The sequence below is a fragment of the Danio rerio genome, chromosome 11 (genome assembly GCF_049306965.1).
Source record: "Danio rerio strain Tuebingen ecotype United States chromosome 11, GRCz12tu, whole genome shotgun sequence".
Taxonomy (NCBI): domain Eukaryota; kingdom Metazoa; phylum Chordata; class Actinopteri; order Cypriniformes; family Danionidae; genus Danio; species Danio rerio.
The window spans coordinates 47154334-47177500 of NC_133186.1; the positions used below are offsets into that span (position 1 = coordinate 47154334).

At 40.4% G+C, this 23167-nt stretch overlaps 2 protein-coding genes across 5 annotated transcripts in view; one reads left to right on the top strand and one right to left on the bottom strand.

The window, feature by feature from the left end:
* Positions 1-336: 336 nt before the first annotated feature.
* pfklb (phosphofructokinase, liver b) lies at positions 337-20779 on the bottom strand. 3 transcript variants are annotated; one of them, NM_001328389.1, is given in 22 exon segments: positions 2412-2821; positions 4229-4334; positions 4505-4604; positions 4680-4791; positions 4977-5038; positions 5160-5324; positions 6883-7035; positions 7138-7225; positions 7394-7464; positions 8100-8246; positions 8931-8994; positions 9100-9164; positions 9461-9586; positions 11019-11111; positions 11887-11982; positions 13797-13905; positions 14398-14442; positions 15369-15534; positions 16123-16312; positions 17427-17504; positions 17869-17942; positions 20557-20779. In NM_001328389.1, coding segments are annotated over 22 exon segments (2340 nt in total). In that variant the 5' UTR covers positions 20639-20779; the 3' UTR covers positions 2412-2673.
* Positions 20780-22054: 1275 nt separating this feature from the next.
* The window catches only part of cfap410 (cilia and flagella associated protein 410), a 3391-nt gene continuing 2278 nt past the window's right edge, over positions 22055-23167 (top strand). Inside the window, exons 1-2 of one of the 2 annotated variants that reach the window (XM_005172942.6) lie at positions 22055-22238; positions 22407-22425. In XM_005172942.6, coding sequence (XP_005172999.3) covers positions 22162-22238; positions 22407-22425 — 96 coding nt within the window. In that variant the 5' untranslated portion in view covers positions 22055-22161. 2 annotated transcript variants of the gene reach the window in all.

Here is a 23167-nt window from a genome sequence, read left to right on the forward strand (position 1 = left end):
TCCCGTGTTGGCGTGGGTTTCCTCTGGGTGCTCTGGTTTCCCTCACAGTCCAAACACATGCGCTATAACCTTAGGGGAATTAGGTAGGCTAAATTGTCTGTAGTGTATGAGTGTGAATGAGTGTGTATGGGTGTTTCCCAGTGATGGGTTGCAGCTGGAAGGGCGTCCACTGTGTAAAACATATGCTGGAATAGTTGGCGGTTCATTCCGCTGTGGAGACCCCTGATGAATAAAAGGACTAAGATAAAAAGAAAATGAATAAATGAGTGAACACATATTAAATGTTTATATATAAAATGAAGCTTGTTGAAGTACAACACCACACAGCACACTGGCTTTAGTAATCAGCAGAAGTTTTCTATATTTATTCAATTAGGTTGAAACAACTTTTGAATCTGCAAACATGATTTAGTGGTAAAAAATTGGCAGCATTTCTACAGCTGAGAAAAACACTGAGGATCATAATAAACCACAGCACTCATACAGATACAGAGAAAAGCAGATTACACAGCCAAAATAAACAACCACTCACACATACAGAGAGAAGAGGAGATGACGTCCAGTAACTCCAGAGACATTCATGTCAGCAGCACAATAATAAACCATTTAAACTAAAGCTCAGTGCATTAATCCGTGAAGAAACACAAACAATGAAGCTCATTCAGACACGGAGATATAAAGATGGACTCTGAGGGGAATATTACAGCAGGATGACGATTAATAAACTAATAAATACACAACAAAGGCACAAGCGAAGGGCAAACGCACAAATACTACACCTGAATAATAGAGTTATCATCAACACTGAGGCTCTCGCATCCTAAAGGAACACTCCACCTTTATTGAGAATATTCCTATATCTTACAGCCGAGTTTCACCATTTGCTCATCATTCAGCTGACTTTTAGCTTAGCATAGATCATTAAATCAGATTAGACTATTAGCTTAGCTTAGCACAGATCATCAAATCAGATTAGACTATTAGCTTAGCATAGATAATTTAATCAAAGTAGACCCTTATCTTAGCTTAGCCTAGATTGACCGAGTTTGGACACCCCTGCATTAGCTTGGCTTAGCACAAATCATTAAATAGGACTAGACTATTAGATTAGCATAGATCGAAGAATTGAATTAGACCATTAAATTAGTTTAGCATCGATCATTGAATCAAAAAATACCATTAGCTTAGCATTACATCGATCATCGAATCGGATTAGACCATTAGCTTAGCATAAATCATTAAATCTGATTAAACCATTAGCTTAACATAAATAATTGGAGCAGACTAGACCATTAGCTTAGCATTGCATAGATCATTGAATCGGATTAGATCAATCGCATTAAACCTTTAGCTTAGTTTAGCATAGATCATTGAAATCAGATTAGAATAATAGCCTAGCTTAGCATAGGTCATTAAATTAGATTAAACCATTAGATTACCCTAGCAAAGACAACTGAATCCAATTATTCCATTAGCTTCTCATAGCTCATTGAATTGGATTAGACCATTAGCTTCAGTTAACAGTTTATAGAATCAAAATAGACCCTTAGTTTAGCAAACATAACTGAATGGAATTATACCATTATCTTAGATCACTGTCTCTGATTAGATCATTAGCTTAGCATAGATCATGGAGTATGATTAAACCATTTGCTTAGCATAGATCATTGAGTCTGATTAGACTTTTAGCTTATCATGGATCATTAATTTTGGATTAGACCATTAGCTTAGCATAGATCATTGAATCTGAATAGACCATTAGCTTATCTTAACAGTTCATTGAATCAAAATAGACCCTTAGCTTAGCATAGACAACTAAATCGGATTAGATCATTGAAATCACATTAGATCCTTATCTTAGTTTAGAATAGATCATTGATTTGGATTAGACTATTAGCTTAGCATAGATCATTGAATCGGATTAGACCAATAGTTTTAATAATTTTTAGTGATCTATGCTATGATAACATAATAGTCTAATCCGATCCAATGATCTATGCCAAGCTAACGATCGAATCCGATTCAATGATTTATGCTAAGCTAAGGGTTAAATCCAGTTCAATAATCTATGCTAAGCTAAGCTAATGGTTTAATCTGATTCAATGATCTTTGCTAAGCTAAGCTAATGGTCTAATCTGATTAAATGATCTATGCTAAGCTAAGGGTCTAATCCAGTTCAATAGTCTATGCTAAGCTAATGGTCTAATCAGATACAATGATCTATGCTAAGCTAATGGTCTAATCCAGTTCAATGATCTATGCTAAGCTAAGCTAATGGTTTAATCTGATTCAATGACCTTTGCTAAGCTAAGCTAATGGTCTAATATGATTTAATGATTAATGCTAACCTAAGGGTCTAATCCAGTTCAATAATCTATGCTAGGCTAATGGTCTAATCAGATTGAATGATCTATGCTAAGCTAAGCTAAAAGTGCTCCAGCCAGAGCCAGAGTTCAGCTGAATGTATTCAGAAATGCTAAAACTCTGCTGTTTAACTCTAGAGGATGTGAGAAATGAGATTATTCTCAATAATAGGGGCGTGTTTCACTAAAGCATCAGTAAACGAGTCTCTCTTTAATTGTGTGCTGGATAATACTAGTGTTTGTTGGCTCAGAGGTCTGGAGGGTTAATTTGGTTAAGGAGGATGAAGGCTTGCTAATGCTAGCGCTAGCTCTAAAAGCCCGTCTCGATGCTAAGGGTTCGACGGGTCACATGTTCGATCTCTCCGGTCACGTATTCATCGAAACTGGTCTGATATTTGGCCAACATCTTCTGCATGGGCCGCAGGTTCAGCCACCACTGCTCCTTCGGCATCCGGTGCCTGGAACAGAAACAATACAAACTCGGATCAACAGTAATGATTACAACCTAATGACTGTGTTGATCATGTGATCTGATTGGTCGCTGTGTTGATCATGTGAATCAGTCAGTGTAGGTGTGGTCTGATTGGTCGCTGAGTTAATCATGTCAATCAGTCAGTGTAGGTGTGGTCTGTTTGGCCGCTGAGTTGATCATGTGAATCAGTCAGTGAAGGTGTGATCTGATTGGCCGCTGAGTTGATCATGTGAAACGGTCAGTGAAGGTGTGATATGATTGGCCGCTGATTAGATCATGTGAATCAGTCAGTGAAGGTGTGATCTGATTGGCAGATGTGAATCAGTTAGTGAAGGTGTGATCTGATTGGCAGATGTGAATCAGTTAGTGAAGGTGTGATCTGATTGGCTAATGTGAACCAGTCAGTAAAGATGTGATCTGATTGGCCGATGTGAATCAGTCAGTGACTGTGTGATCCGATTGGCAGCTGAGTTGATCATATGAATCAGTCAGTGAAGGTGTGATCTGATTGGCCGCTCTGTTGATCATGTGAATTAGTCAGTGAAGGTGTGATCCGATTGGCCGCTGAGTTGATCATGTGAAACGGTCAGTGAAGGTGTGATCTGATTGGCCGCTGATTAGATCATGTGAATCAGTCAGTGAAGGTGTGATCTGACTGGCAGATGTGAATCAGTCAGTAAAGATGTGATCTGATTGGCCGATGTGAATTAGTCAGTGACTGTGTGATCCGATTGGCAGCTGAGTTGATCATATGAATCAGTCAGTGAAGGTGTGATCTGATTGGTCGCTGAGTTGATCATAGGAATCAGTCAGTGAAGGTGTGATCTGATTGGCCGCTGATTAGATCATGTGAATCAGTCAGTGAAGGTGTGATCTGACTGGCAGATGTGAATCAGTCAGTAAAGATGTGATCTGATTGGCCGATGTGAATTAGTCAGTGACTGTGTGATCCGATTGGCAGCTGAGTTGATCATATGAATCAGTCAGTGAAGGTGTGATCTGATTGGTAGCTGAGTTGATCATAGGAATCAGTCAGTGAAGGTGTGATCTGTTTGGCCGCTGAGTTGATCATATGAATCAGTCAGTGAAGGTGTGATCTGATTGGCTCATGTGAATCAGTCAGTGAATGTGTCACTTGATTGGCCGCTGTGTTGATCATGTGAACCAGTCAGTGAAGGTGTGATCTGATTGGCCGCTGAGTTGATCAAATGAATCAGTCAGTAAAGATGTGATCTGATTGGCTCATGTGAACCAGTCAGTGAAGGTGTGATCTGATTGGCCGCTGAGTTGATCATATGAATCAGTCAGTGAAGGTGTGATCTGATTGGCTCATGTGAATCAGTCAGTGAAGGTGTGATCTGATTGGCCGCTGTATTGTTCATGTGACACTCACTCAAAGTCTGTGTGTTCCTTGAGCTCAGTGACGGGGCTGAAGGACATCACTTTCTTCTTCATGCCAATCACACATGCCGTATCGGGAGCGTTCGCAAACACACGGCCTGAAACACACATGCACACATACGCACACACAATTTTAATATGTAAATATATAATATTTATTATTTAGTTGGATGTCCAAACTCTTATTATTTATTTATTGATTGTTTTAGATGTATTTTAATGAATGTAAAGGAATGTTTAATAGTGGTATAACTGCAGTGTGTCTGACCCTGTCTGTAGGTGGCGCTCATGTGCTCAGTCAGCCACTGAACCGCCTTCACTCCCAGCTTAGTGCCGAAGTTCCTGTCGAATGGAGTGGGGACGCCACCCTGAGCAGAGAACACACCGAGTCACACACAAATGCTCGCGCGCACACACACATGCACACAGAGACACACACTGACCTGCTGCAGGTGACCCAGCACATTGACCCTGCAGTCGAACACTCCTTGGCCCTCAGCAGAGTACAGGTTATGGATGAAGTCTGTGGTGTAGTGCTTATGACACTTCTCATTCCTGCACACACACACACACACACACACACACACACACACAGACAGACAGACAGAATCTACATCAGCATGACGAACACACAAGTCCTTGTTGCCATGTCAAAACTTGGCTAGAGACAGTCACTATCTAGTTGCTAGGGTGTCCTTAGTGGTTGCTAGGGAGTGATCTGATGCATTATGGGATGTTACCTCAACACTAGTCCCCTCTGAATATCATTCTTCATTTTGTCTGTCAGATGCTCCACATTTGTCTGAGAGGAAAACACAAATATTTGGCAACCCGGAGCGCAGAAGACTGAAAATCATTGATAATCAATAACTTAATGATCGAACTGATTCAGCTGGGGTAAATGTGATTGATTATAAGCTTGCCTCAAGGTCGTGAATGTTGAACGGCTCCTCATAGATGTACACAGCGTCCGCTCCCACAGCGATGCCTGTAGTGGTTGCCAGATACCCGCAGAATCCCCCCATGGTCTCCACTATGAAGACGCGGCGTTTGGTTCCTGATGCAGACTGCTTGATTTTATCACAGCTCTGAGATAGATACAGATAGATGTAAAAATGCTATTTGTATTTCAGGTGCAGTTTTAATAAGTGTTTTTGCATTATCAGAAATTGGATGCAACATACACTCACTGGCCACTTTATTAGGTACACCTTTCTAGTACCGGGTTGGACCCCTTTTTGCCTTCAGATCTGCTTTAATCCTTGCTGGCAGAGATTCAAGAAGCTGCTGGAAATGTTCCTCAGAGGTTTTGCTCCATATTGTCATGATAGCATCACACAGTTGCTGCAGATTTGTCGGCTGCACATCCATGATGCCAATCTCCCGTTCCACCACATCCCAAAGCTGCTCTATTGGATTGAGCTCTGGTGACTGTGCAGGCCATTTGAGTACAGTGAACTCATCGTCATGTTCACCAGTCTGAGATGATTGAGCTTTATGACATGCTGCGTTATCCTGCTGGAAGTAGCCATCAGAAGATGGAGACACTGTGCTCATAAAGGGATGGACATGGTCAGCAGCAATACTCAGGTAGGCTGTGGCGTTGATGCTCAATTGGTACTAATGGACCCAAAGAAAATCTCCCCCACACCATTACACCACCACCACCAGCCTGAACCGCTGATACAAGGCAGGATGATCCATGCTTTCATGTTGTCTGAGCCGAGCATCTGAATGTGTCAGCAGAAATGGAGACTCATCAGAGCAGCAACGTTTCTCCAATCTTCTATTGTCCAGTTTTGGTGAGTCTGTGTGAATTGTAGCCTCAGTTTCCTGTTCTTAGCTGACAGGAGCGGCACCCGGTGTGCTCTTCTGCTGCTGTAGCCCATTCGCCTCAAGGTTGGCCGTGTTGTGTGTTCAGAGATGCTCTTCTGCAGAGCTCGGTTGTAACGAGTGCTTATTTGAGTTACTGTTGCCTTTCTATCAGCTGTAACCATTCTGGCCATTCTCCTCTGACCTCTGGCCTCATCAACAAGGCATTTGAACTGCCGCTCACTGGATATTTCCTCTTTGTTGAAGCATTCTCTGTAAACCCTAGAGATGGTTGTGCATGAAATTCCCAGTAGATCAGCAGTTTCTGAAATACTCAGTCACTTAAATCCCCTTTCTTCCCCATTCTGATGCTCGCTTTGACCTGCAGCAGATCCTTTTGATCATGTCTACATGCCTAAATGCATTGAGCTGCTGCCATGTGATTGGCTGAAATTTGTGTTAATGAGCAGCTGGACAGGTGTACCAAATAAAGTCGCCGGTGAGAGTATATGCATGACTATATTGTATAAAATATATAATATTTATAATATAATATATATATGCAAATATTTATTTGTGTGTGTATTTTCTAAATGATTACATAGTATATGTGTGTGTGCTGTGTATATTTAATATGTAAATGCAAATTATTATGTTGGATGAGATTAATCGCGATTAATTAGATGACTACACAATTTTTAATATATTAATATATATTTAGTGCTATTCTTCTTCTTCTTCTTTATTTTTAGCTTTATTTGAATGAATACTGATGAATGTTTAATAGTTAGTGATTTATGCGCAGTGTGTCGGACCTCAGTGGGGGTGTTTTACCTCCATGGCGGCGTTTACCGCAGTATCTGCCCCCAGGCTGAAGTCTGTGCCCGGCACATTGTTGCTGATGGTGGCAGGAATCACACACATGCAGATGCAGAGCTCGTCATAGCGGCCGCGAGCCTCTACCAGCTGGAGGACTCCTTCATACGCCTGCACAAACACATCAAATACACACACACACACACACACCAGTCAATCACTAATAACACACAAACACACACACACACACACTAACTCGCTCTCATTCTGTACCTCAAATCCGCCGATGACCAGCAGACTCTGGATGTCGTATTTGCTGATGTTGTCCACGATGCTCTCCATGCAGGAGTTTGGAAGAGTTCTGAACAGATTAAACACACGTAAATAAATGAGGAAAGGAGATACTAATGAGACACGCGAAGAAATGAACGAATAATTAAATAAATGAGTAAACAAATGGATGAATAAATAAATAACACACACACACACACACACACACATACACACACATATACACACACACACTGACCGTTTGGTGCCCAGCAGTGATCCGCCCTGACCCGTCCATCCTGCCACATCATGCCAATGCACCTCCGTCACCTGGAGAAGAGCACACACACTCTTATCTGACCTGTGTGTGTGTATGTGTGTGAGTGAGGGCGAGTGTGTGTGTGTTAGTGAGTGAGTGTATGTGTTTGTTTATGTGTGTGAGCGAGTAACTATATATGGTGTGTCTAAGTGTGTGTGTGTGTGTGTGTGTATGTGTTAGTGAGTGTATGTGTTTTATGTGTATGTGTGTGAGCGAGTAACTATATATAGTGTGTGTGTGTGTGTGTGTGTGTGTGTGTGTGTGTGTGTGTGTGTGTGAGTGTATGTGTTTGTGTATGTGTGTGAGCGAGTAACTATATATAGTGTGTGTGTGTGTGTGTGTGTGTGTGTGTGAGTGAGTGAGTGCATGTGCTTTATGTGTATGTGTGTTAGCGAGTAAATTTATATAGTGTTTGTAAGTGTGTATGTGTGAGTGTGTGTGTGTGAGTCAGTGATTCTGTGTGTGAGAGCGTGTGTATGTTTGAGAGTGAGTGTTTGAAATGATGTGTGTGTGTGTGTGTTTGAGATTATTTGTGTGAAGATGTGTGTGAGTGGGTATGAGTGCGTGTTTGCGTGAATGTATTTATGTGTGTATATGTACTGTATATGTATGTGTATGTGTGTGCAAGTGAGTGTGTGTGTCTCACCATGCCTTTAGCGAGCCCCTCGAACCCGTCATGAACAGTGTAAACTCTGTGTCCGTGAGCGAGTCCGACTCGAACCGCTGACCTGACGGCGGCGTTCATCCCTGCGGCCGGAGCGCCGATATTCAGAATCGCCATCGAGTGATTACTCTGCACGCACACACACACACACACACACACACACACACACACACACCCACACACACACACACACACACACACACACACACACACACACACACACACACACACACACACACCTGTTGTGTTCTGATGTGATGTCTGACTGTTGTAGCTGTGAAATAACTAATCATTCAGCGGAGTGATATGGAGCTGTAATGCGCTTTAAACCTGCCGGAACTACTTTAGCTGTGCCTTTATCTGACAATAACCAAACACCTGAGAGTGACCATCAGCCAATCAGATTCAAACATTCAACAGACATGTAGTATAAATAAATATAAAACATATATTCATATTCATATTTACATATATGTGTGTATATATGCAGCACGGTGGGCAGCACTGTTGCCTCACAGCAAGAAGGTCTCCGGTTCGAGTCCCGGCTTGGTCAATTGGTGTTTCTGTGTGGAGTTTGCATGTTCTCCCTGTGTTGGTGTGGGTTTCCTCCGGGAATTTGATGAACTGGCCGTAGTGTATGAGTGTGAATGAGTGTGTATGGGTGTTTCCAAGCACTAGGTTGCAGCTAGAAGGCTGTTTAAAACATATGCTGGAATAGTTGGTGGTTCATTCCACCGTGGCGACCCCTGATTAATAAATGGACTAAGCCGAAGGAAAGTGAAGGAATTCCTCATTGTGAGTTGGCTGTGTTACCTTTGACAGAGCCGGTTTCTGGTGAGCTAGAAGCTTGTACGTGTTCCAGTTGTTCTCGAAACTCCTGCAATCAGACAATAACTGATGAGCATTTCAGAGATGGATTATTACACATTCATATCCTGCATATGATGATTATTATTGATAAATGGATGAAGTGATGACTGACTTTCCCCGCAGCTGAATGGCCTCCTCAAACCTCTTCTCATTCATGGCCTTCTGCACCTCTTTAGTCTGAAACACACACACACACACACACACACACACACACACACACACACACACACACACACACACACACACACACACACACATCCAACAAATGCAGGTCAAAGGTCACATGTGAGAGAGAGAGAGAGAGAGTGGGTATTTGTTTAGCTGTATCTGTGTGTATAATATGTGCGTCTGTGTGTATCTATCCATGCATGTTGTTATTTGTGTGTGTGTGATAGTGTGTGTATGTGTGTTTATTTGTCTGTATATGTGTTGCTGTGTGTATTTGTGTAAGTGTGTGTGAGAGAGAGACTCACCATGTTCACACACTCCATGAGCGGCAGACGCATGGCGTGATTCCCCGACAGGCCGATCACACACGCCGACGTTTCTGGAGTCGCTTCCAGCAGCGCAACCACAGCCTCGACACCCATCTTACTGCTCTACACGCACACACACGCACACACGCGCACACACACACACACACACGCACACACACACACACACACACACACACACACACACACACACACACACACACACACACACACAAACACAAACACAAACACACAAACACAGAGAGGTAAGGGACGTTTTGCCATTCAAGCTCTCTAAGCTCTCGAGTTTGTGGTTTTTGCATGTGTGACACACATATCTGTTCAGTCTTCTTCTGTTATTTGTTGGTTTGACTCTTTCTCCCATTTTTGTTTTATGTAAATTGATGAATGAGTCTTACTGTTTTGTATGCATTCATATAATTTAGAGACCAGTTTTTTGTTTTCTTCTTTTATGTATGCATCCGAAAATACTGTGATCAAATTAGAATCATCCTTAAATTTATTTATAATTTTTTAATTAAAGTAATCTCTAACTTGCAAGTATCTGTAAAAGTCCTGCTTGTCCAGACCAAATGTATCTGATAAGGTCTGAGAACTCATGAAATGTCCATTAGAGGTCACTGAACTGAATGATGTGATTCCTCTCCAAACCCACTGTTTAACTCTCTTATCTAGTGTACACGGGTGAAAGTCTGGGGGAATATGAGATGATTTAAAGACAATAACTTGTTATGGTTTCAACTGAATTTATTACAAAATAACTGTATGAAATGATAAAATATGAAATGATAAAACACATGATATAAACTGTACCCAGCTTAGATGTAGAATTAAAGTTACCAGAGGCAGAAGGAGAGACACAGCGGGAGGGAGAGAGAGACAAAGAGAGCAAGTAGGCCTTAAAGAGGCAGAGCAGATAGACTCCAGAGGAGGAGAGCAGGAGAAGACAGGCCAGGAAAAGAGACAGAGCCCGAGTTCACCACCTATTGTCTATCTTTCTTGACCACGTGACTAAAGTCCAAATGCTGAGACAACTGACCAATCAACATGTGACCACACCATAAACCCCCAAAGTCCACATATCAGGCCCTGATCTCATCAGCATCTGCCTCTGGAGTCAGTATAAACCTTCTTGAGACAAAAAGACATGTTTTGTCAAATAAACAAATGCATATGATCATTCAGCCTCTTACAATTTGGATAATAGAAATAAATAAAACTGTGTGAACATTTATATGCATTTATGCTGCATCAAATTATGAAAAGTGAACTCCTGCGTGTGTGAGGTGTGTGTGTAATGCAGTGTATACGGGCTGCGGGACAGTAAATCTGACATGATTCTCTCTTCCGGCTGCCGTTATTGTTGTCCTCGTTCTGAAAGTCGTGATAACACCATGCTGGAGTCTTGCGCTACAAATATGCCCACTTCTACTGCACAGGAGAAACACACTAATGTGGAAAGGCTCCATCATATAAAATCTAGTGGAGAATGTTGTGTGTGTGTGTGTGTGTGTGTGTGTGTGTGTGTTGGACTGACCAGGACTCTGTCGAAGGCGGACGGTGTTCCTCCTCTCTGCACGTGCCCAAGGACGGTGACCCGCGTGTCATAACCCAGCCGCTGAACCACCAGCTACACACACACACACGTTTGTTTTTGTGAAAAGTGGGGACATTACATATGTTTCCATTCATTTTATACTGTTCACACTGTATATTACATTGCCCTCACCCCACCCTACCCCTAAACCCAACCATCACAGGAGACTGTGTGCAGCTTTACTTATATTAAACTCATCCTGTAGCATTTATAAGCTTTTGGAGAAATGAGGACGTCACCAATGTCCTCATATTTCACCTTTTTGTAATACCTGTGTCATACCCATGTCATTATACAGATTTGTGTCCTGATATGTCACAAAAACATGTACACACACATACACACACACACACAAACAAACAAACAAACACACACAAACAAACAAACACACACAAACAAACAAACAAACACACGCACACACACACACAAACAAACAAACAAACAAACAAACAAACAAACAAACACACACACACACACACACACACACAGACACACATGCGCGCACATGCACGCACACACGCACACGCGCGCGCACACACACAAACACGATCAGATATGAATGTACAGATTTGTGTCCTGATATGCCACAAAAACACGTGTACACACACACACACACACGCACACACACAAGCGCACACACACACGCGCGCGCGCACACACACGCGCGCGCACACACACACGCGCACACACACACGCATGCGCGCACGCACACGCACACGCGCACGTACACACGTACACACACACGCGCACAAACATGATCAGGTATGTATTGTATCCCACAGATCTTCTTCATATGCTGAAGTCTCACATCTTTGACGTAGCTGGAGGAGATGAGCTGCCCTTGTTTATCAATCGCTCCTTCTGCGATGATCACGATGTTCAGACGCGACCCCTTACTGCGAACCTGACACACACACACACACACACACAAACACACACACACACACACAGGTTTAATGTTAGGATTTCAGAACACAATCATCCTCATTGTAAGTTCAGCAGCTGCCGTCTGAAATATTTTCGTCATTTTATTGTAGTAAAAAATCTCATCTTGACTTATTTTGCATCCCTAAACAAGCTAGCTGGATTCTCATTTTTAAAAACCAAACTGCATTTCAAAATCACAATATCTACCAGCATAATCTCAATCAAACACTTCTGAATTACAGTTTGTCTGCGTTTAAGTGGCTGCTGTCGTATGACTGCCGGAGACGAGAATTATTAAAGATTAATGAGGTCAGACGGGAAAAGCTGCACCTCGTGCTCATTTCATACTGATTACTAAACCAGACAGCGTTTGTTTTCTAGAGCAGCTGCTTTATTGAAAAGTGAAGGTTTCAGGTTTTCCGTAGATCTATTCGTCACGTCTGTGAGGCGAATGTTGACTGAGATTGAAGCGTGTTTGTCGGTGAGGGTTCAAAATGAAGCTGCAGAAACTGTCATAAACACACATGTCTAGACCGAGCCCCTCCCCCGTCAGTCTATAGTGATCAATGATTGGCTCCTTTATTAGAAGGCGGGGCATATTGCCTTAGAGAGGGCATATTATTGGCCACATATTTCTCCTGTGTGTATACTGTTGACATGGGCGACGCAATAGTGCAGTAGGTAGTGCTGTCGCCTCAGCAAGAAGGTCGCTGGTTTGAGCCTCAGCTCAGTTGGCGTTTCTGTGTGGAGTTTGCATGTTCTCCCTGCATTCATGTGGGTTTCCTCTGGGTGCTCCCACACAAACACATGCAGTACAGGTGAACTGGGTAGGCTAAAATTGTCTGTTGTGTATGAGTGTGAATGAGTGTGTATGGGTGTTTCCCAAAGATAGGTTGCGGCTGGACGGGCATCTGCTGCGTAAAACTTGTGCTGGGTAAGTTGGTGGTTCATTCTGCTGTGGCAACCCCAGATTAATAAAGGGACTAAGCCGACAAGAAAATGAATGAATGAATGTTGTTGACTTAGGCTGCGTCTAAAATCGGATACTCCCCTACTATACAGCACACTAAAAACAGTATGCGAGTCGAGTAACACATATTGATTTCATACCATACTGATTTCATGGCATGGTAAAATCAGTATGCGAGAAGTATCCGGATTACTTTCTACTTCTGGCGAGATCTTGAACTGCGCACTCGATAGACACTACGCTATCCCATAATGCACCACAGGAGAATTCATGAATGGAAGTGAAACTCAACTGATGTGTGTAGGTCATATGATCATGACTAATGGCGGATGGAGAACGTCCCAATTTCATTCATACTACTCACATTCATACTACATAGAACACACTGTTTTGAAGCAGAGCACCACCCAGAGCATGAATGAGGCATATGGGTGCGTCTTAAATCATCTACTACTCGAGTATGTACTACATTTGAAATCGGCTTTACTACATGAGCAATAAAAACGTGTGTTCTATATAGTGTGAATGTGCGCAGTGTGAATGGAATTCTGACGTTCTCCATCCGCCCCTAGTCATGTTGCGTCCACTCCCATTTATGAATTCTCTGGCGGTGCATTATGGGATATGACAGTGTTGATCTGATGCACACTTCAGAATCTCGCCGGCAGTAGTAGGTCACCCCGGTGCTTCCCGCATACTGTGTTTACAATACTATGAAATCAGACGTACTTCTCACTCGCACACTGTTTTTAGTGTACTACACAGTAGGGATGTATGTGATTTGGGACGCAGCCTTAGTGTCCGCCAGGTGTGTTTCTCACCTCCCCCAGCCGAGCGCACATGTGATCTTCCCATCCGTCCTCTGGTGGAGCCTCCGGGATGAAGAGCCAATCAGCACCAGACGCCAGAGCCGAGACCACCGCCAGATACCTGGAGAACAGGGATGATTACAACACACACACACACACACGCACACGCGCGCACACACGCACACACACACACACACACACACACTACACAATCTTAAACATACTACAATCACAGAAACACACTATACAATCACACACACACACACACACACACACACACACACACACACACTACACATTTACATAGTATATATTCCCACACACACACACTACACAACCCCTACCACACACTGGACAATGAAACATACATACGCACACTACACAATCAGACATATCCATCTCTCTCTCACAAATACACACAACACAATCACATACTACACAATCACAGACACACACTACACACTTAAAATCAGACTTATACACACACACACACACACACACACAATCACACACTACACAATCTTAAACATACTACAATCACAGAAACACACTATACAATCACACACACACACACACACACACACACACACACACAATACAGTAGTAAACGTACCCGCAGTGTCGGCCCATCACCTCCAGCACAAACGTCCTCTGATGACTGAAAACAACACAAGAGTAAGAGCATGAGTATAGGAAGATTTACTGTGTGTGTGTGTGTGTGTGTGTGTGTGTGATTATGTATGTGCGTGTTATTGTTGTGTGTGTATATGCGTAGAATGTGTGTGTGTGTCTGTCTGTCTGTATGATTGTCTGTGAAAGAGAGTGTGTGTGTGTGTGTGTGTGTAACACAAGTGTTATTATGTATATATGTGTGTGTGTGTGAGATTGTGATGTGTGTAGTGTGTAAATGTGTGTCTGTGTGTATAATTGTCTGTGTAAGACTGTATGTGTATAGTGTGTGATTATGTGTGTGTGTGTGTGTGTGTGTGTAGTGTGTGTGATTGTGTGTGATTATGTATGTGCGTGTGATTGTTGTGTGTGTAATGTGTGTATATGTGTAAAATGTGTGTGTTTGTGTGTGTCTGTCTGTCTGTCTGTATGATTGTGTGTGAAAGAGTCTGTGTGTGTGTGTGTGTGTGTGTGTAACACGAGTGTGATTATTTATATGTGTGTGTGTGATTGTGGTGTGTGTAGTGTGTAAATGTGTGTCTGTGTGTATAATTGTCTGTGCAAGACTGTGTGTGTAGTGTGTGTGTGTGTGATTTTGTGTAATTATCATTATAAGTGTGTGTGCTTGATTATGAGTGAATGTAAGAGTGATTAGGAGTCTGTCTGTGTGTGTGTGTGTGTGTTCATGTGTTTGTGTGATTAGAAGGCATTGTGATTGTGCGTGTCTGTCTGTATGATCGTCTGTGCGAGAGAGTGTGTGTATGATTGTAATTGTAAGTGTGTGTGTGTGTGTGTGTGTGTGTGTGCATATGTGTGATTATGTACATGTGTGTGATTGAGGAGTGTGTGTGTGTGTAAATGTGTGTATAATTGTCTGTGTAGGACTGTTTGTATGTGTGTGTGTGTGTGTGTGACCTCTGTGCAGTGGTGCTGATGGCATCAATCACTTCCATGATCCTGTGTAGAGCAGAGTCCGCCCCGATGGTCATGTCCGTCCCACAGAAATCATTATCAATGGAGCCCACCAGACCCACGATGTTCAGGTGTGTGTGCTGCTGCGCCAGAGAGGCCGTGATGCGCCCTGAAACACACACACACACACACACACACACACACACACACACACACACACACACACACACACACACACACACACACACACACACACACACACACACACACACACACACACACACACACACACACACACACACACACACAGTTTGCATTGTATAATAGTTCAGCGTCCTTTCAGTTATTCTGTGTGTGTGTGTGTGTGTGTGTGTGTGTGTGTGTGTGTGTGTGTGTGTGTGTGTGTGTGTGTGTGTGTGTGTGTGTGTGTGTGTGTGTGTGTGTGTGTGTGTGTGTGTGTGTGTGTGTGTGTTGCTGATGATGTTAGTTCAGGTTTGTTGTTAAAAATGTCTCAAACATTGAAGCGTTGCCATGGAAACCGACCCAGAATGTGTTGTTTTCCTGCAGCGGGAGCGGTTCTCAGCCGTGCTTCAGATGGAGCTGATTGAGATTCTGCAGTGTTCATCAGCTGTGTGTGTGTGTGTGTTTGTGTTTCAGTCTCATTAACAGCTGCCAAGAGCCTCACTGAGGAACACTGCATCTCAATGAGGAGAGAGTGTGTGTGTGTGTGTGTGTGTGTGTGTGTGTGTGTGTGTACCCTGCTGTACGAGCTCCTCCAGTAGGCCGCTCCACTCGCTGCGGAAGGTGTTGGCTCCGGTCAGGCTGCCGTCTCCTCCACACACACACAGGTTGGTGATGCCGCGCTGCAGCAGGTGAAACGCCGCCGCCAGACGACCCTCGTGTGTGGTGAATGCCTTACAGCGGGCACTGCCAATGATGGTGCCACCCTGAACACACACACACACAATAATTACAGCGCTGTTACATATGGAGCTGGAGAATCAATGACCATATAGAGAGTCTCAATTAAACTGCAAAAAGTGTGATATTGAATGATACACTGATATATGCTGATATGCTGTGATATTGAATGATGTACTGTGATATTGAAGATATAGTGAGATGTTCTGTGGTGCTGAATGTGATATGGTGAGCTGTATTCAGGTAATCTGAGTCGATATGAGTGCAGACGAGCTGCTGTAATCTCAGATTTAATCATCTGACTCTGTAATCTCTGTCAGTCTCAGTCTCAGACACACAGCTCACACTGACAGGAGCATCTCTCACACAGAGACCTTTCAAAATCAGTACAGCTTTTCAGTATTCAGGATTCCTCACACTCTGACAAATGATTTCCACATTCAACAGCATGCTAAATATCAGATCATTTAAAGAGTTGCATGAACATCTTCCCATGTATTTCTTCAGTTGGTGTCTTTTTCTAATTTTAGTTTAATTTAATGCTAAATAATCATTTCAATGATAAAACATAACAGAGAAAAGCCTTTGCTGGAAATTACTATTTTAAATGTGCTGTTATTTGCAGGTTACATGTCATGGTAGCATTTATTATTATTATTATTATTTAATTATAACATTTTATCATAAAAATATAGCATGAAATTTGTACGATAATAATAACTTTTCAATTTTAATTCTCATGATATTTTAGGGTTGTCAACAGTGGAAACTAAACTCATATTTCATTTAAGTTTCATTTAAATTCAACGAGAATGATTGGAAATAAGTAAACAGAAATGAATAAATGAATAAATAAAAACAACAAAAACAGCAGAAAATTCAGCCAAAAACCTTCAAATCTGGAAAAGTAAACGTTAAATTATTTGTATAATCATGTCAGGACAGTGCCAGGAGCTGAAATAATAGCTTTATCATTGATTTTTGGTTGTTTTCATGAATATATGAACCCTGTATTGCTATTTAATTAAATAAAATAAATGTATTCATGTTTCCTAAATAAATGCTGGATATAAATAAATAAATAAATAAATACCAGTTTCTCTTTATATTCGTCATTTTTCTGGAGTTTTTCACACTCACCAGCTGGATGATGTTGGTGACGGTCTGCCAGTTCGCCAGTTTGATGTGATCTCCTCCGTCCACCAGGCCTTGATAACCCTGACACATACACACACACACACACACACACACACAGACACACACACACACACACACACACACACAGACACACACACACACACAGACACACACACAGACACACACAGACACACACACACACACACAGACACACACAGACACACACAGACACACACACACACACACACACACACACAGACACACACAGACACACACAGACACACACAGACACACACAGACACACACAGACACACACAGACACACACAGACACACACAGACACACACAGACACACACAGACACAGACACACACACACACACACACACAGTCAGTCAGTGCTGTGTCGATGCTCATTGACTCAGTGTAGGGTGTAAACAGCTCCTACCTCATATATCAGGTAGACTTTAGCGCCCACAAAAATGCCCATGCGTGTTACAGCGCGAACCGCAGCATTCATACCTGCAGGAGAACACGCACACACATGCACAACACACACACACACACACACGTCAGCGCGCATTTCACTCCGCCATTAAAGCTGTTGTTTGTCGTTTTCACCATGAACTATTACACAATACTGTCCTATTCTGGAATTGCGAGTTCATTTCTCTGAATTCTGACTTTAATGTTAAATTCTGAGTTTGCATCTTGTAATTCTGAAAATTTCCCTCAGGAATTCTGAGTAAATATCTCAAAATTCTGATTTTATTTATAAGATTTGGCCTTTTTTCCTGGAATTCTGAGCTCTCGTCTCTGAAAATGGACCTTCTTTTTTAAATTCTGACTTTGTGTCTTGTGATTTTGACTCTTTTTCTCTGGAGTTTATATCTTTAAATTATTAATACATTTTTCAAATTCAGAATTTGCATCTTAAAATTTGGTCTTTTCCTAAAATTCTGAGTTCATTCATTTTCTTTCAGTTTAGTCCCTTTATTCATCAGGGGTCACCACAGTGGAATGAACCGCCAACTTATCCAGCATATGCTTTACGCAGCAGAAGCCATTCCAGCTGCAACCCAGTACTGGGAAACACCCAAACACACTCATTTACACACACACACACACACACCCTACGGGGCCAGTGTAGTTGATCAGTTCCCCTATAGCGCATGTGTTTGGACTGTGGGGGAAACCGAAGCACCCGGAGGAAACCCACGCTAACACGGGGAGAACATGCAAACTCCACACAGAAACTGTCTTGCTGTGAGGCCATAGTGCTAACCAATAAATTCAAATCTCAAAATTCTGACTTTATTTTTAAGAATTGGTCTTTTTTTCCTTGAAGTCTAAGTTCTTATTTCAGAAAACTGACTTTATTTTTTATTCTGAGTTTGCATCTTATAATTCTCACTTTTATTCTGTGGAATTTGGAGTTAAAATCTAAGAATTATTACTTTATTTTTTTAATTATGATTTTTTCTGGCATTCTAAGCTCTAATCTTTGAAACAGAGTTTCTTTTTACAATTGTGAGTTTGCATCTTGTAAAGTTGACTTTTCCCCGTAGTTTAATCTAAAAATTCTGACTTGCATCTAAAAATGTTGTATTTTCTCTGGAATTCTGAGTTTATATCTCAAAATTCTGACTTTATTTTTAAAGTTCTGAGTTTGCATCTTATAATTCTGAGTTCAAATCTCTGGATTATTACTAAATTATTTTAATTCTGTCTTTTTTCCTGGTATTCTGAGCTCTTATTTCTGAATTCTGACTTTGCATTCTGATATTTTTATTATCTAGGTTTGCATGTTGTAATTCAGATTTTTCCCCCACGTCTCAGAGTTATTAATTTATTTATGAGGACTCTGTCTTTTACCTGGATTTCTGAGCTCTTCTCTGACTTCTGTCTGTATCTTGTAATTCTGACTTTTCCCCCTGAAATTCACAGCTCAAATCTCAAAATTCAGATTTTGTTTTCCAGAATTGGTCTTTTTTTCCTCTGGGTTTCCTCTGAGTTTTTATCTGTGAATTCTGACTTTATTTTTAAAACCCCAAATTCACATCAAGCAATCCTGATTCTCATCTTGGTATTTCAAGTTTTAAATCCCGTTTCAGACTTCTGTTTATGGATTTCTAAGTTGGCGTTTTTTCTTATTTCTGCCGTTGTTTTTTACATTCAGAGCTAATATCTTAGAGTGTTGATTTTTGCCTGGGATTTGCTGATTTTGTCTGGCACTTCTGACTTTTGCAATTCTAAGTTCACATCTCAGTTTTCTAGCATCACTCTTGTTTTTTTTCATGAGATTCTGAGTTTACATCCTGCAATTATGAATTTTACTTGGAATGCGGATGTCTGTCACACAACATTGTTTTTTTTCCAGGAATTTGGAGTAAACATTTCACAGTTCTGACTTTTTACACACAGAATTGAGCATTTACATCTTAAAGCTAAGACTTCTTAGTTCTTACTCAAATCCTTTTCTTGCAATTCTAGATTTCAGTCAATTCTACATTTCAGTCATGCTATTCAGATTTTTATGTCTGAATTTTCAATTTGCACCCCACAGTTCTCTAGATTATGTCTATTCGTTTATGTTTACAATCTTAGCCTAAGAAACAGCAACACAAGCAATGCATAATGAATGAGCAAACAATTGCACAACAGATTTAGTGAAGCAGGAGATGTGCATGGACACTAGTTAGGGGTCATGAGAGTGGTATTCAGATGTGTTACATAACAATTCAGTTCATGCATTACTTCTGCCCCAGATATCTACTTTAGAACCGCACCAAAACACAATAAAAACTAAAAAAAAAAACGAGAAAATGTGTGTAAAACCGCCCGTGCATTGTGTTTAGTGTGCTTGAGGAATCCGCAATGCAGAAGCTCAGCACTGAAATGCAGCTGTCAGATCCTCTACAGCAGGTATTGTCACACACACTGCATGTACACACACTTTCTACATGCAACACGTTTGCTTACTAACATTAATGCATCAGAGACGGGTTTAAACTGCATTACTGGTCTGAAACGCGTTTATATTGAATAAATGGCGTCAGTAAAGCAGAAAGAGTGTGTTTGTGTTTGTCGTTTTGTCGCTTTCTGCACTTTATCTTCGTGTTTTGGCTGTTTTTACCCTGCGCGTCCCCGCCGCTCGTCAGCACGGCGATGGCTTTTCCAGCGCCGCTCATCCGCAGCTTCTCAAAGTCCACATGCATGATGGAGGATCTTCAAAATCTACCGATCACCGACAGAAAAATCAACACCGACTCCTCTGAAAGCTCCTTACAAATCACCGCACGCAGCGCACGCACTGAGCTCGAGGAATCTCCGCCCACTGCTTGCTCTGTGCGTTCCCGAGACTATATGGGGTCACGTTTGCGACATAAATCTGCGCGCAGAAGACAGTGAAGCTCATACAGCAAACAAACAAAGACACACAAAAATATAGAAAATGGCCTGTTGCGCGCGCACTTACATTTTATGACACAAGTTCTTCAATGTGTAATGGATCAAAACAAAAAAAGTTAATAAGTTATTGTGGGTTAGTTATTTTATGTGAGAGTAAAGGAATGTCTGACCTTTCGCAAACCATAACTGCTTAAATCTCTAATCTAACACCGGCATCCAGGCACTGATAAGAATATATATATATAGTTCAGATGCAAAAACCCCTAAGTGTAGTCTGAAATTTGCTTCTAAAATGAGCATTATTCTCAGCATCCTATGTTTGTGTTTAGTTATTTCACTTTAAAGGCAATTTAAAAAAAACATACTTTTTGCCAAAACGTGGATTTACTGAACATACACAAAGGAGCTTGAGAAAAATACCCATTTTAGGAGATTTCAGACGGCATTTAGTTTTATACATCTGAAGTCTTATATATATATATATATATATATATATATATATATATATATATATATATATATATATATATATATATATACTCTACATAGATGTGTAATTTTGTATAAGAAACTCAAATCCATTCTTTGGATATGCCATTCATAGAGGCATGCTTTAAATAAATAAATAAATAATTAATTATTATTAAATATTATTATTAAAATAAAAATAAATAATAATGTGCTTGAAATTAAAAAGGCTTGTTTTCAGTTCTTTATGAAATCCAAGACACAGATGCCTTTATTAATGGCAAATCCTGAATAATAATAACTACACACACACACTATTCAAAGTTATTATTATTCGGGGTTTTATATATATATATATATATATATATATATATATATATATATATATATATATATATATATATATATATATATATATATATATATATATATATATATGTATGTATGTATAGGCTACACACACACACACAGTTTACCTAAACTTATTCAAAATATTATTTAATATATGACAGTATATTTTCAGTTACTGACATTATTCTTATAAAATGATCCTTTCACACATGCAGGAATGATTAAATATGATATTATGAAGGAATTACTGATCCAGAGTTTTGATGCAGACATTGAGAATATCATGATACTGTATGGCATCTGTTTCCTCATAACTGTTGTTTTTGTCTCCCTCTGCCGCTGAGCGCGTGAATTGACAGACGGGGACGCGCTGTTGTCATGGACGCGCAGTGACGCGCTCGCGCATGTGCACTGAGTGACGGACAGCAGAGATGTGATGTTGTTGTTCACTGGACGCGTTTGAGCTCAATAATATCGACATACTTCCGATCAAACCTTATCGATCATCATCATGAAATTAACCCGTAAACTGGTTCTGGCTCGAGCTAAAGCTTCAGACCTGGAGAGCGTGAAGAAGCTGAACTGCTGGTGTGTGTGTGCTGTTTGCTAGCTGTTAGCCTGGTGAAGACTAGCTAATATTCTGCATTTATTCAGAGATCTTAAACTGTTTTCTGCTTAAATATCTTCAGTGTGGATTTAATGGATGATTTCTGCTTAATAAATGTAACGTTATTCTCTAATTATTTTGTGTTTCAGGGGCTGCAATCTGACAGATGTGAGTTTCAATAGTTCCCTTCTGTTAAAATATTGAAATTACACCGTATATTGTTCATATTCATTGCATTTTTCATTTTAGTTTTAGGTAATCTTTTTGTCATTTTCTGTATTATTTTGGGAAGTTTTAAGTGAACATTTTAGTAAATATAAGCCAATATAAAATTACAAAATATATGCTTTTATGTTTGTTCACATTTCTAATAGGATTTTTCGATTATCATTTTTAGTTAATAATTTAGTTAAACTAAAAATAGACCGTTTGTATTAATTGTATTTAGTTAACGTTTTAGTAATTTGGCAGTGTTTTTTGTATTCTTATATTATCCATTTTCTTTTGTTTATTATAGTTTTCATAAATTTGAGTTAGTTTGGGTTTATTTAATTTATTAATATAAAAATATTAATTCTAAATGAAATAAATATATAATATTTTTTCTAATTAAAGTAAACCTAATAGAAAACGAGAAACATATCAGAAAAATGTTTGCTTTGCATATTTTATTTTACACTTTTAGTTAACCATGACATGACTTCACAATTCTCAGTAGTATGTATTTAGTATAAGGTATGCATTTCTGTTAAAGATATATAAATAAATATATTTTTGAAGAAAATGACAATTGAGAATAACTAATGTTTGAAATAAGTGATTACTTCACCATATTTTGCTTTCATAAATCTAAAGTTAAAACATTATTACTGTATTGCCTGAAAATGACCGTAAACATGCCTAAAAACAT

Bases quoted from the DNA above. Each gene is read 5' to 3' on its own strand.
- pfklb (XM_073915867.1), bottom strand. From the start codon at position 20,638: ATGCATGTGGACTTTGAGAAGCTGCGGATGAGCGGCGCTGGAAAAGCC. The intron at 16,313-17,426 runs GTGAGTGTGAAA...GTGTGTGTTCAG, and splicing joins TCACCAACATCATCCAGCTG to GGTGGCACCATCATTGGCAG. The intron at 5,325-6,882 runs GTAAAACACCCC...TATCTATCTCAG, and splicing joins CGGTAAACGCCGCCATGGAG to AGCTGTGATAAAATCAAGCA.